The 15164-nt window shown below is 61.7% G+C and overlaps 1 protein-coding gene across 1 annotated transcript in view; it reads right to left on the bottom strand.

Annotated features, from left to right (window-relative positions):
* The window catches only part of LEKR1 (leucine, glutamate and lysine rich 1), a 41677-nt gene extending 27694 nt beyond the window's left edge, over positions 1–13983 (bottom strand). Inside the window, exons 1-2 of the mRNA XM_056114316.1 lie at positions 13936–13983; positions 8873–9087 (exon numbers count right to left, since the gene is read on the bottom strand). Coding sequence (XP_055970291.1) covers positions 8873–9087; positions 13936–13983 — 263 coding nt within the window. The remainder of the gene's footprint in view (positions 1–8872; positions 9088–13935) is intronic.
* Between the last annotated feature and the right edge of the window lie 1181 nt (positions 13984–15164).

Below are 15164 nucleotides of genomic sequence, written 5' to 3'. Positions count from 1 at the left end.
GTGTGTGAGGGTGTGTGTCTGAGTGTGTGTGGGTGAGCATGTGGGTGTGTGCGAGTGTGTGAGTGAGCTTATGCGTGTGTGCAAGTGTGTGAGAGTGTATGTGAGTGTATGGGTAAGCGTGTGGGTATGTGCTAATGTGTGTGGGTGAGCATGTGGGTGTGAGGGTGTGTGTCTGAGTGTGTGTGGGTGAGCATGTGGGTGTGTGCGAGTGTGTGAGAGAGCATATGCGTGTGTGCAAGTGTGTGAGAGTGTATGTGAGTGTATGGGTAAGCGTGTGGGTATGTGCAAATGTGTGTGGGTGAGCATGTGGGTGTGTGCGAGTGTGTGTGGGTAAGAGTGTGGGTGTGTGCAAGTATGTGTGAGGGTGTGGGTGAGCGTGTGTGTGTGGGTGTGGGTGAGCATATGGGTGTGTGCAGGTGTGTGTAAGGGCGTATGTGAGTGTACGGGTAAGCGTGTGGATGTGTGTGAGTATGTGTGAGGGTGTGTGTGTCTGAGTGTGTGTGGTTGAGCGTGTGGGTGTGTGCGAGTGTGTGTGAGGGTGTGTGTGTGTGGGTGAGCATGTGGGCGAGTCTGGGTGAGGGTGTGTCTGAGTGTGTGCAAGTGTGCGCATGCTGAGTGTCTGCAGGAAGTGTGGGGGGCTCAGGGTCCCCCAGTGTCCAACCTGTCTCTCCATCACCCAATCCCTCAGAGACTCTCCAAGGCAGGTACCCTTCCCCAGCCAGAGGCCTCAGAAACAGGCGAGGAAAGGCACTGGGGCCACAGTAGGAGAATGTTCCAGAGTGATCCAGATCCTGGCTTTGACCTAATCTCCCTAGTCTCCCCTGCCAGCCCCACTCTCGTCTGTCCCCTTCCTGCTGCATGAGGTGGCGAGACCAGAGGGCACGCAGCAAGCACCACCCAGCCGAAGCGAGATGAGCCGTGGGAAGACTTGTGTGTGCACGTGTATGCATGTGTGTGCACATGTGTGCATGGGTGCATGTGTGTGGTGTGTGTGTGTGTGTGTGCATGTGTGTGCATGGGGTGGGGGGGGTCTGCAAGCCTCAAGGAGCCTGATGCAATCTTTAGCGAATCCTCCTCCTTTCTGCCCCACTGGGCCCCCGTGAGCACCTCTCAGCACACTAAAGTCAGCCACATGCTGCTTTCTGAAACGGTGTTTTAATAGCTGGCCTGAGGCTTACTAGGAGAATACCCAGATGCCTGGGGAGGCTGAGGGGCACTCAGTGCCCATGGTAGGTGCTCTCGCTCGACCAGAGCTCACCGCCCAGGAGAACAAGAATCTCCAATTCCTGGTGCAAAGCCGAGCTCCAAAACGCACAGAGAATTATGAGCAGAGGACAGTGAGAACAAATTAATAATCCTAATTGGGAAATATTAACACCTCTCTCATAGAAATGAAAGGTCACCTTGACATGAAACCTGGGTAAAGATACCAAGGCTTTCAAGAGCGTAATTAAAATGTGTGATGTGCGGATATATTTGGAATCCTCTCTAATAACATTTTTTCCCTGAACACATGGTGTAATCATAAACACTGACCAGATAATCAGCACAACTGAAACTTTAACATTCATAAAAAAAAATCATACACCCTCATTTGGATTCTATAATAAATTCTATTGAAAACTAACAAAAGATAGTCAGCAATTCTACAGAGGAATAGAAACAAATCTTGGGCCACAGAGCTGGAGATTGTGAACTCCCTATATGACAACGGACCCAGCCTGAATCAAAGTGACCCGAGGAGCGTCTGTGTCTGTGAAGGACCCAGGACGGGCAACTGAAAGGTCACGATGGAGAGGTGGAGTGACAAATCCCACACTGTTTGGAGCAGGCCAGCCCCAGAGCGAGCTGCCCATGTCCAGACCTCGGTGTCCGGACTGAGAAACACCCTTCCCCGGTACCACGGGGCATCTTTCGGAACTGGCTGACCCCAGGGTCGGAGCAGGGGGAATATCAGATCAGCTCAGAACATTCTGTGGCTCAGAAATGGGAACATGTTCAAAGGAGGCTGTGTTCCCCCAGGCCCCGAGAGCTGGGCAACAAAACTGTTCAGTACCACGCTGGGGTATTTGTCCCCCTACAGAGCATGAAGGGGCAACTCTTCCCCAGAGCCCCACCATAAGGAACCCCTCATTATAGGACAACCCAAACATCGGGGGGACCCTGCCTTTGGGAGAGAACCCCACCTTTGAGAGAGGACCCCAAGTTTGGGGGACCCCTCATTTGGGAGAGAACCCCACCTTTGGAAAGGGATCCTGCCTTTGGGAGGGACCCCCACTTTTGGGGGGACTCCACTTTTGGGAGAGAACCCCACCTTTGGGAGGGAACCCCGCCTTTGGGAGAGAACCTCACCTTTGGGGGACCCAGACTTTGGGGGACCCAGACTTTGGGGGACACTGCCTTTTGGGGACCCCTCCTTTGGGAGGACCCCGCTGTGAGCAGCGCCCCTCCCCAGCCTATCTGCAGGAACGCTAAGAGACAGCTGCTCGGAGATGGAGCTGGAGAGAAAACCTGCCTGGAATTATCTCCCGGTCCCCCCACCAGACACGAGCAGAAGAGGGAAGGGGGGTGGGCCTGGAGGGGCCTGGGCAGTCGGGCGAGGCCAGGCCAACACCTCCAGCAGCCCTGGTTCTGGTACAACAGGCCCCTGGCACAGAATTCCAAGAATGCACCAGGGACCCTCCAGAAGGGAAGGCTGTGAGGAACTGACCAGGGCAGGGGGACAGCCGGGGGCACGAAGAGCCTGGGAGACACAGCCCAGGGCGGGGCAGAAACACCGGGAGCTGCAGAAACACTGGCCAGAGACAGGCACAGAGGGTGGCAGGGGCAGCCAGGAGAGAGAAGCACACGGCAGTGGACAGGCCAGGCGCAGCCCCATGCCCGCAGCCAGGACCCCGGAACGTGCTGGTTCTGTGCAGCAGAGGTAGGACGCCCCTGCCCCACGCGGTCCGCAGGCTCTGGGACAGTTCTGAGGCCCGGGCGGGGGTGGGGGGCCAGCCCAGCACCACGACTGCTCGCGACGGGGAGAGGCCCCAGTGGTCAGTGCTGGGGCGGTCAATGTGAGACCAGCGCTCCCAGATGCAGGCCCCTGAGCATCCTCCGTCCATTCTTCAAAGGCCTAAAGACACGAAGGTCAACACCAGACATCACAGCTCAGGGCTCCCGCTGGAGGGCTTGGGGACCTGAGGGGGAGCCGGAAATGGGACCCAGGTTGACCTGCTATGCTGGGGCTCCGGGCCCAGATTATCCCTCTTGTGTCGTTTCCTTCTCCCAGTCACACACACAGAGCCATGCCCAGGGGTCCCACACACTGCCGTGCCAATAGGGGTCCCACCAGCCGAGCCGCCCTCCACACTCGGTCCACGTGGGTGGCCTCGGGGAAGCGGGGTTGTGTTTGGGGTGAGCTTTGTGGATCACACCGGCAGTGCCCAGGGGTCAGTCCTGGCTCTGTGCTGGGCCTGAGGTGCTCGGGGGCTACAGTGCCGACCCTCTCCCAGCCTACAGTCAGGCCAGCTGCCCGGGCGTTCAGGCATGAGTGAGGAGTCAGGCGCCGGGTTAAGGGGGCAGCACGTTAAGTGTCCTCTAGCCAAAGCCCTCCCCGACCACAGCCGTCCGCTCCAACATCGTCTCCGTGTACCCTCAGCCCTGTGCGTCAGGGGGGCTTCCCATGACCACACCTCTCCAGAGTCCCTCAGCTTGTGGCCGGGACACCCAGGAGGGCCCTAGGCGCCTACAAGACCCACCCAGAAGAATGACCGGAAGGAGGAGTGGGGCCCACAAGCCCGTCCCCGAGGCAGGGACACAGCCCGACCGCCTCTGCACGGGTCTTCCTCGCCAGAGGGACTCCTGGCACTGGCCGACGGGGCCCGTGGCCAGCTCCGCAGAGCTTGCTGGCACCGGGCACCAGGCTCGGCACCAGCCCCAGTCAGCTTGATTCATGGGCTGAGATGACGGCGGCGACGAGACACCTTTAGGGGCATGAGGACAGCGGCAACAGGCCACCACCTTCCTGTCTTCCTTTGCTTCACAGGGGGCATCTGCGGCGTCACTCGGCATGAGAACATCCCGGAGGCAAAGGGTCAAAAAGGCCGTGACCACGTCCCTCCACCCTGACCGAGCCGAGAGGGGCGGCTGCATGCGTGGCCACGTTTTCACGTTCCACCTGGAACACACACTCTGTTTTTTGGTCGAGCTCCAGGATCTGGGAATTCTTTTATTTTTAAGCTTCGCCTCCAACGGGTTTGGCAGCAACTCAGATGACAGGCGGGCCAGCTCAGGGGGGCGTGAGGCGCAGGGCGGTGGCAGCCGGGACTGACGAGCGAGGACGGCCAGTGCCAGGAGATGGCAAGCCGGCGAGTTGAAGGCCACGCGGGACACCAGCGGGCATCACCACTGGGTTTCTGGGGGGCAGGCCTGGCGCTCGGGGGCCTGGACGGGCTCGGGGAAGCTGTGCGGTGCCAAGGCTGGAGACGGCAAGGCGGGCCCCTCACCCACACCGTGTCTCAGCACCATGGGCGGATTCAGGGACGGGTCTCTGCCTGAGTTCGATTCCCTGCCATCAGCAGGAGGAGAACGGAGCACAGCACCCCACCCCCAGGCACTCCTGGGACAGCACACCGACACGGCCGCTCCCTGGATTCAAGACCCCACCCCACCCCTCTGCCCAGCGCTGCCCTGGCCGGAACCCCAGGGTCCTGGCGCCGGACGATTCTCTGACCATCCCTTGGCCTCATCAGCCTGTGGCATGTGCGCGCAGGCAGCTCCCCCGACGGGGCGCCCCTGCTGAGGGGAGACACAGAGCGCAGGTGGACCCGCGGGCCTCAGTGGGGGTGCAGGGTCCCTTCTCTGCCCTGAAGTCCAAGAGGACGGACAGCTGGAGAAAGACTTGGTGGCCATCATCCTGAAGGGCTCCCACACAGACAAAGCAGTGTTGGCACGAAACACAGACTTAAACTTTGCTGCCTTCATTTTAAAGTGCTCCCTACAAATAACACCCTTCCCTCCTCAGTGCAAGGGCTTTTCTTGCGCGCGTCCTCCCCTAAGTCTGCTTGTGGAATGCACCCGCTCCAGGGTCTCAGAGATGGGAGGGCAGAGTTAGATGAGCAAAGAGTGACATGGGGAGGGCACGAGAGGGGTTCTCATCGGGGACAGCTAGGAGCACGGCTGTCAGCTGAAGGCAACTCGGAGATGAGACAGTTCCACCTGATCTTGATTTCAGGGAAACGGACAGTGCTCCCTGAGCACAGGGCCAGGAGCAAGCCCTGAGTACTGCCAGGTTTGGCCCCCAAACCAAAACCAAACACACAAATCAAGACACTGAGCTCAGGTAGGTAGGAGAACACTCGCTTTGAGGTGCTTGGGGTCACGGCCGTTGGGGGTTAAACTGCACCATCGAATGCCCCTGAAAGGCTGAAACCAACCCTGGCGAGGGTTTGGGCATTTCTGGAGGGGCTGGAGGAGGGTGGTGAATGTGGTATGGGGAATGGCATGGAGGCCGGTCAGACCCCGAGAACAGAGCCAGAAGTGACCCCAAGCACAGGGCCAGGAGTGACCCCAAGCACTGAGCTAGGAGTGACCCTGAGCACAGAGCCGGGAGTGACCCTAAGCACAGGGCCAGGAGTGACCCCAAGCACTGAGCTAGGAGTTACCCTGAGCACAGAGCCGGGAGTGACCCCGAGCCCACAGGTGGGAGTCAGCCCTGAGCAGAGCCAGGAGTGACCCCGAGCACAGAGCCAGGAGTGAGCCCTGAGCATAGAGCTGGGAGTGACCCCAAGCACTGAGCCAGGAGTAACCCCGAGCACTGAGCCAGGAGTGACCCCGAGCACTGAGCCAGGAGTGGGCCTGTGCAGCAGGGCAGCCCCCAGGAGCCCAGAGGGGATGCGACACACCTGCGCATGTGCACATCTGCACAGTCTCTTCGCATCTGTCTCCGAGCCTGAGAACTTTCCTCTCCAAGTTCCGGTCTGGGGACAGAGCGAGCTTTGAGGGCCCTCGGGGATGGGCTGATGGACAGCTGGAGGGCAGGCCCTGCCCTTCACGCCAGGGCGGACACTGGGGCACTGAGTGACAGCAGCGGGTAGAAAGCGGGCAGAGTAAGAAGAGGGATGGGGTGGTACCAAGCATTCAGTTCCCCCTCACCACGCCTAGGAGTGTGCGGCACTTCGAGCAGGGCTCGGGCATGATGGAAAGGCGTTTCAGGGTCTCCCCGTCAGCCTGGCTGGCCATCCCACCCGCATGGGGGCCTAAACGCGCTGATCAGGAACAGGCCCCATGCGGGGTCTGCAGGAGACCCGCACAAACACGGGGGCGTGGCCGGCGGGGGCGGGGGCGGGGGTGGGGGTGCGCAGGCGCCCTCACTCTGACCCCGAGTCAGCATGCACTCGAGGCCTCAAGAAACCTTCAGCAAACGCAGAAGCCGTCGGGTTGGCATCGTGCCAGACTCGCCCCTGGCACTGCTCAGGGCTGCCGAGGTCAGGAGGAGCCGATGTGGGTCGCTCCAGGGCGGCCACGGGCAGGAGCAGTGTCCCTGGGCTCAGCCGTCCTGACGTCGCTCCAGCCAGGGAACTGTCACCAACACTGTCCGTGACAGGGAGACATGGAGGAGCCACTGAGACACCGGCCATGAGCGCAAGAAACGGCTCCTTCTCAAGGGGCGACGGGGAGGGCTTTAGAGGCAGATGCTGAACTTAGAGTCGACACAGGATGCACGAAAGGGACCTGAAGAAAACCTGGCAAAGACTCCCAGGCACCTCCCCCAGTGCGGACCCCCAGAGACCCCGAGACTCCCGGGCACCAACCTCCCCAGCGCAGACCCTCAGAGACCCAAGACTCCAAGCACCAATATCCCCCAGCGCAGACCCCCAGAGACCCCCGAGACTCCAGGGCACCAACCTCCCCAGCGCAGACCCCCAGAGACCTCCAAGACTCCAGGGAACCAACCTCCCCAGAGCAGACTCTCAGAGACCCTCGAGACTCTGGCCACCAACCTCCCCAGTGCAGACCCCCAGAGACCCTGGAGACTCTGAGCACCAACCTCCCCCAGCGTGGACTCCCAGAAACCCCCGAGACTCCAGGCACCAACCTCCCCAGTGCAAACCCCCAGAGACCCCCGAGACTCCCGGGCACCAACCTCCCCCAGTGCAGACCCCCAGAGACCCCCGAGACTCCAGGGAACCAACCTCCCCCAGTGCAAACCTCCAGAGACCCACGAGACTCCTGGGCATCAACCTCTCCCAGCGCAGACCCTCAGAGACCCTCGAGACTCCGGGCACCAACCTCCCCAGCGCGGACTCCCAGAGACCCCCAAGACTCCCAGGCACCAACCTCCCCCAGTGTGGGCCCCCAGAGACCCCTGAGACTCTGGGCACCAACCTCCCCAGTGCAGACCCTCAGACTCTCCCGGGCACCAACCTCCCCAGCGTGGACCCCCACCTGCCTGCATACCAGGTCCCCCTCCCTGGACTCCCCGGGCTGCGAGGCAAGGGCCGCTTTGCCACCTTCACCCACACTCGATGGCCGGGGACAGGCTGGCCTGGGCAGCTGGTTCCCACGGGAACAAGTGCAGACTTTGAAGCACTGACGGTAAGAGGGGCTGAGGCAAATCAACCAGCCTCTCATCAAGAGGCAGCAGGAGACTCGGAGCCATATTTTCCAGGGTAACAAGGAAATACAAATACGAGTGTAAATTAACGAAATATAAACAACACTAATTTGATTCATTAAACTCAAAGCTGGCGCTTATAAAGGTCAATAAAATAGACAAGTTTGTTTATTTTCCTAGGGGAAAAAGTTCTCTTTCCCATCCTGCTTTCCCTCTCCCTCTCCCCATACACACACACACACACACACACACACACACACACATACACACATACCAGCTAGAGAGTGATAACAGATACAAAGGGAAAGTTTAAATGAGAGGGCACTACACATTGCTAACATGTGAAATATCAGTGAAAACACTTAATTTTCTTTTTCTTTTCTTTTTTTTTCTTTTCTTTTTTTTTGGGGGGTCACACCCGACGATGCACAGGGGTTACCCCTGGCTCTGTATTCAGGTATTCAGGAATTACTCCTGGCAGTGCTCAGGGGACCATATGGGATTCTGGGAATCGAACCCGGGTCAGCCGCATGCAAGGCAAACGCCCTACCAGCTGTGCTATTGCTCCAGCCCCCACACTTGATTTTCTAAGGGAAGACTCACTTTCCCAAATAGATTCAGAGGAGGTGAGATTTAGAAATAAACCACTAATCATCGAAGAGAAACGATGGGTCCATTCCCCCACCCCCGACCCACCAAATAAAGAATACTTTGTGACTTAAGTAACAACCACGCCATACTTTTCTCCACACTCAAGAAAAAAGTGAAAACGATGAGAAAACATAACAGTCCCAATGAACGTGCTGTAAGAAAATGGCAATTTTATAAGGCAGAGCTGAATCCGGATGAAGACCTTCTCCCCCAGAGACAGGCTGTGGGGAAAGGGGGCAGCCCCCGCCCAGCACCCCGACCCCTGCGTCTGCCCCCCTCAAGACTGACCACAGGAGGCTGGAGCGATAGCACAGCGGGGAGGGCGTTTGCCTTGCACCTGGCCAACCCGGGTTCTATCCCCAGGATCCCATATGGTCCCCTGAGCACCACCAGGAGTAATTCCTGAGTGCAGAGCCAGGAGGAACCCCTGTGTGTTGCTGGGTGTGACCCAAAAAGCAAAAACAAAAAAAAAGGACAGACTGGCCACAGATGAGCAAACGCAGACAGGTTCAGACGCAGATTGTGGTAGACCCAGAGGAACTCCAAGAGCCAGACTCGCCTCTGCTGTTCTTCCCACCCGCAGATGGTCTGACAGACGGACAGGGATGAGGGGTCACCCACCTGTGGGCCTGGGCCTCGCTGACGGCCCGGGCCTGTTCCAGGTCCCGGCTCAGTGCCCACAGTTGCTCCTGCAGGCAGTGCTCGCGCTCACCGCTGCCCCGGCACAGGGCCAGCTCCCCCTGCAGGGCCCGCAGCTGCTCCTCCAGGGCCTTGAACTCGTTCAGAATCAGGTAGCTCACCCCGCAGTACTTGCACACCTTCTCCTCGGGGGGCATCTGCAAGACAGAACAGACTGCGGGCACAGGAATATGGGGGATAGGGCGGGCTCCCAGTGGGCCCCGAGGGACAGCCAGGCCCGAGCGACGGCTGAGCCCCGAGCTGTCCTGGAGACGGTCAGCACTGCAGGACACGGGCTGGGCCCTGAGTTGTCCTGGAGGGGTCAGCGCTGCAGGACACGGGATGGGCCCTGAGCTGTCCTGGAGGGTACAGCCATGCAGGACACCAAGTAACAACCAAGCCATGCTTTTCTCCACACTCAAGAAAAAAGCGAAAATACTGAGAAAACGTAACAGTCCCAATGAAAGTGCTATAAGAAACCACTAATAATGGAGAGGACAGCCCTGCAGGACACAGGCTGGGCCCTGAGCCGCCCCACAGTGATCCTAGAGGCAGGGATGGATCCGCTGACTTTGGGCTGGAATGGGGGCTCTGTGCCCATCCCCAAGCTTCCTCCTGGCCCCATCTGGGGTCTCCTGCGCTGGCCACCTTGGGCAGCTTCACGGGATAGAGACGGCAAGCAGGGCTGCTCGGTCCGCTCCTCGAGCCTGAAGGAAGCAGGGAGACGTCTGTGCCTGACCGGCAGCATGGCTGAGTCTGACCGTCCCTTCGCCCTCACGGCTTCCCAGAGGGACTCTGTTGGGAGGATGGTCGCCCCTGGGCAGGCCAGTGTCTGCTGCCCGAGGCTCCCGACTGGTCTCCACTGCCCTCCATGGAGGGTGGCGGCAGCTCAGGATAAGTCCCGACACTGGTTTTTCCTGTGTGCAGGCGACCAAGCGGCAGTGAGGCAGTGGGGTTCGACCTTAGGCATGGCCCAGGCCCAAGAGCAGCTGCTCCGCCGGCCAAGCTGGATCCCAGGCACCTGTCCGCATCCACCCGAGCGCTGGTGCCAGGATGCCTGGGGCCACGGCCTCCTGTGGACGCCGTCAGACGCTGCTACCACAGCGAGGCCAAGAAATGAAAAACACATTCGCGTTATCTAACCAAAGGAAATGAAGGATTAAAACTGGATTTTAAAGCAACGGGACAAGAGCATCTCTGGGCACTGAGCAGGCAGGAGGCAGCGCCATTCCCAGCGCCGAGAGCAGGCCCGGGAGAGCACCAGGGACTTGCTCAGCAACAGGGCTGGGGGCTGCCCTCGGCCACAGACACACCTGCTGTGGTGGGAAAGACAGCAGGCAAATGTGGGTCGGAGGAATCGAGCAGACAGGCAGGGGGCGCGGGGAGGGGGCAGCAGGTGAGCTGTCGGGGGGAGGGGGGCTCGAGCCCAGCCCTGCACACAGAGGTCCCTCCAGTCCTGCTCCTCAGGAAACTGGTTCTTCTTCTGGTTTTGTGCCCAGGGACCCTGGCCATGGCCTCGAAGACCAGGTCGCGGGCAAAGGCGCAGGGAGGCGGAGTGCCGGGAGCAGTGGCAGCGGCCACGGGAAGGTGGGGGAGGACCCGTGGCGACCTCAAGGCCCCGGGTGGGGAGGAGGGCACAGACACGCGACACGTCTGTGTGGATGGAGGGAGGGAAAAGGAGGGGAGGAGGAGGAGAGGGGAGGAGAGGAGAGGAAAGAGGAGGGGAACGGAGGAGAGGGAAAAGGAGGAGGGGGAAGGGGAGGGGAGGACTGAGGGGGGCGGGGAAGAGGGTCAGGCCTGACCCCGCAGGATGCAAGACCCTCAGGATCATCGCTGGGCCTGTCCCAGAGGCGGGGGGGGGGGGGGCGACAGTGGCCCTGTGGCCCTGTAGTCACAGGCTGAGGGAAGGGCCGAGCGCCCACCAGTGTGGTAGACACAGACATCCTCTCTGTGGGGCTGGGCCCGGAAGGGAAGATGTTCCAGGTGGGGCTGGTCACTGAGGCCGAGAGCCCAGCATGGCAGGGGGTGGGCAGGCCGGGGCCCAGTTGTTCCCTGCCTCTGGCCACAACTTGGACCCGACGCACGAGCCCCACATCAGCTGGTAGGTGCTCCTCTGGGCCTCACAGCCCTGACCCGGAACACACACATGCATATACACATTCACAAACACACGCTCACACATACGCAGACATACACAAACATGTGCACACACATGCACATGCACACACATGCAGACACACACACGCACGTGCACACACACTCACATCCCCGCTCACACACGCACATTCACACACATACACATACACACTCACTCACACATGCACTCACGCATGCACACACTCACATACATACACACACTCATACATGCAGACACACACATACACACACACCACGCACACACACGCACTCACACATGCACACACATGCACACACACTCACACAAGCACACACACGCACACACACATGCACACACACGCACTCACACTCATGCACACACACATGAGCTGACACTGCTTCACACGCAGTGGCCCTACACATGCATGCACAAATGCACACACATGCACACACACACAGGCTGACGGTGCTTCATATGCAGTGGCTCTGCATATGCACACACGTGCGCACGCACGTGCACACACAGACACACAGACACACACACATACACGAGCTGATGGCGCTTCACACATGGCGGCCCCAACCTGGGACGCACGCCTCGTTCCCCAGAGCCGATGGCCAGAGCACAGCAAGGAGGACGTGACTGTGGCCGTGGCCACGCTGAAGCACATCCCTGAGCCCCCGAGAGGGACACAGACACAGGGGCCACTCAGGAAACCTGCCAGGGGGCCAGAGAGCCAGAAGGCCACAAGTGCTGGGGTGGGCGGGTGTGAGCGAGGGGAAGCCTTGAGGTGGGGAGGGACGAGGACTCCACAGGGAGGATCGGGGGACGAGGGCTTGCCTGACAGTGCCCATCGCAGCGTCGTCGGCTAGCTGTGGGGTCCAGGGGAGTGGGCGGGGCGCGATGTCTTAGAGGGTCCCTTGCAGGAGCCAGGGGGCGCAACCCCCCTGATGCTGGAGGTGGCTGGGCAAGGCCACAGGGCAGCCGCCACGGGCTTCGGCAGGCAGGGGCTGGGGACAGGGGCCGGGGCGGCTCTCCGGGCCGGGCCAGCCGCGTCCTGGGGGCTTTTCCTGCCACACACCTGGGGACTGTGCTCGGACGGGCGTCCCACACACCCGTTTCTCTGCTCCTTAGGGCTGCTGGGCTGCAGACTGTGTGCGGGCGGCCCAGGCTCCTCCAGGGACGGCCGGGTGTGGCCCCCGGTAAGAGGCCCCTGAATAGCCACTCCCAGCCTCCCTCCATCCTCCCGGGGCTAGCAGCGACATTTCAGGCCATTTTCTCTCAGAAGAGTGTGTGTGTGTGTGTGTGTGTGTGTGTGTGTGTGTGTTTCCCCTCATCTCTCCTCCACTTTAACTCAACCCAAACCTGACCCTGGACACAGTGGCCCAGAATGACCTGGAAAAGTCTGTTTCTCCTCCCTGGCAATGACGCTTCGTGCTTGGAAACATGACACGGTTGTTCTGGAAGTGCTTCCAAGTCCCAGAGCCACGACTCCTCTCCGGAGCGGGACAGGCTGAGCTGGGGCTCGGCACGGGATTGTCCTGCGGGAACAGGGCGCTCCTGCTCCGGCCAAGTGCGGCTGGCAGCTGTCACTGGGCGCTTGGTGACACAAAGCCCACCAGTTTCACTTTCACAAAGTAGTTGTTCTCTCCGCAGCCTGCCCCCCCACCCCCCTACCCCGCCCTGGGCTGGGTTTCTGCGTGTGGAGCGGCGCCCTCCCCTCTCCTGAGCCCCGGCTGCCAGGGGCGCAGGACGGACAGAACTGGGTCTGGCGGATCGGAACCCTTGGTTGCGGTTTGGCCAGTGGCAGTTCCTCGGTGGCGGGAGGTTGGGGGGGGGGGGGCAGGGGCGGCGCTGGCTGGCCCGAGGACGTGGGGGGAGGGCGGCCTTGGCGCCCCAGGGGATGGAAAGCAGATGTTTGGGGGTGTGTCGGGAGACCACCTTACTCTCCGTTCCTGAGGACACAGCAGGGACAGTGCCCAGGAGGGACAGGCGGTCACTCCCACTGCACCCCACCCCCTTCCCGGCCTCCCACGAAGCCGCCTTCATGAGCCTGGGAGCCGAACCAGACCAGGACCCTGGGGGGCGGGGGGGAGGGGCAGGGTTCCCCCTCCCCCCCCCACTGCCCCCACTGCCTGAGGCTCCTGCAGGGGGCAGACCTGGACATTTAGGAAATGGGTCTTGGCGTTTTTTAAAACAATTTTCCTTCCGAAGGCTGCGTGTGAGCACAAACATTCTGCAACTCCCATAAAGCCTCGTCAAAATAAACAGCTTTTGATGTGCTCCTGGTTCCTGCAGGGACACGGCCTCCCGGTCACTCCCCGCCCCCACCCTGCCCCCCCCCCAGGAGAAGCTGCCTCTTGCCCGCGTCCCTGCCCGCCCGCATGGAGGCCCACACAGGGGTCCTGGAGGTGTCCGTTCCCCTCATCCCACCCCAGGAGCGCTGTCTTGGCCCTGCACTTGGCCCCAAGCACACAATGGGCTGCCCTGGACACACGGTCGAAGGCCCACAGTGGACAGGGGTGCGGGGGGGGCTTTTGAGTGAGCAGAGGCGTGGCTGCTGTGACAGTGAGACCCAGGGCGGGGTTGACCCCAGGCTCGGGTCCCCTGGGTCACGCACCCAGGTCGGCCGCTGGGGCAAGGGAACAGGCAGAGCTCCCTGCTGGGAGACCCGGGGCCTGAGGGCGGCGGTCTGGGGGTGCCAGTGTGACACAGAAAGGGAACACAGCGAGGGGCGGGCATGGGAACAGGAAGAGGTGCTGGGTGGGCAGAGCCTGGAGAAAGCAAAGGGCTGGGCCTCCTGTCCTGCAGGGAGGGTCCCCACCCAGGGGCAGAGGGTCCCCGTCTGCTCGGGGAGCGCAGAGCTGGGGGCAGGACCCCGAGAACAGACCTGCTGGATCTCCTCGGGCAGCGCATGTCTGGGCAGGTGGCGCTCCATGGTGGTGTCTGGAGGGGCCTGTGGGAGAAGGTGAGAGTCGGACCACCCCACCGGAAACCTTCCACAGTCCCTCACCACGGCTTGCTTTGTTTCCGCAAAGCCCCAAACACCGAGAAGACTGTTTCCTCCCTAGACATAGGTGGGCAGGGCCTGACCCGACCCAGCGCCTCCTCTGGAACCCTCCAGAGCCGGAGTGGGGCGGGATGCGGGGAGGCTCCCGCCTAAGGAGGGGGCCCTGCGCAGGGCTGCAACCGAGGCTGGAGAGAGAGGCCCCCCCAATGCACACTGGCCAGTTGGGGCAGGACCCGGGGGGAGGCAGGGCGGCACTGGCCGGGGGGATTCCTTCCTGCAAATGGGGTGCTGGGGGCTAGAGGCAGTCTGGTGAAGACGTGGGGCGCCTGGAAGACCTCCCGGTGCCAGGGCAGGGCATTCCCACAGCCGTCTGCTCTGCTTCTGGTGCAAGGGGCAGCCCCACGTGGCAAAGGCCGGGACAGGGCTGGGCACAGGTACACCCCAATGCAGTCAGTGTGTGTTCTGGCTGAGGCGGGGGGCAGGGGAAGGGGGAGCGGGGAGGGGGCCAGGGGGGCTGGCAGCTCTGGGAGCCTCAGCTGCTGGCCTCACTTACAGCGCTGGTCACGCCAGCCACTGCACGGGCAGGGCGCCAGGGGTGGAAGCCGAGGCGGGCCAAGGGCCCTTTGTTTGCTGCAGTCCCTGCCCTGGGACTGTGGCAGGCGGGTCAGAGGGCAGAGTCAGAGGGTGGGCAGAGGGCGGTGAGTGCAGGGCCTCAACCCCCGGGGCAGCCTTTGTGCTGGCCAGGCTGCTGTGACCTGCCCCTCGCTGACCCGGCTCCCTGGGACTTTGGGCACGGCCAGGGCGAGCGCGCAGAAGTCGGGGGCACCCAGCATGTGTCGGGGTGCGATGGAGAGGGGGCCCTCACGGGAGGCGGGACGGGGGCGCAGGGGGCGGGGAGGGGGCAGGGGGGCACGGGGACAGGGGGCAGGAGGCAGCGACAGGGGGCAGGGGGACAGGGAGATGGGGCGCGGGGCGCAGGGGGCGGGGACAGGGCGCAGGGGACAGGGCGCAGGGAGCGGGGCGGGCGCGGGGGCGCGGGGGACGGCTCGCGGCCCGAGGCGGGGGCCGTCGAGGGCAGGCGGCTGCCCACCCCCCGGACACCCCGCTGC

The sequence above is a fragment of the Sorex fumeus genome, unplaced genomic scaffold, assembly GCF_029834395.1.
Source record: "Sorex fumeus unplaced genomic scaffold, SorFum_2.1 ptg000024l, whole genome shotgun sequence".
Lineage (NCBI taxonomy): Eukaryota > Metazoa > Chordata > Mammalia > Eulipotyphla > Soricidae > Sorex > Sorex fumeus.
Note: the sequence above shows the minus strand (reverse complement) of the source record. Positions and strands in the feature narration are given on the sequence as shown.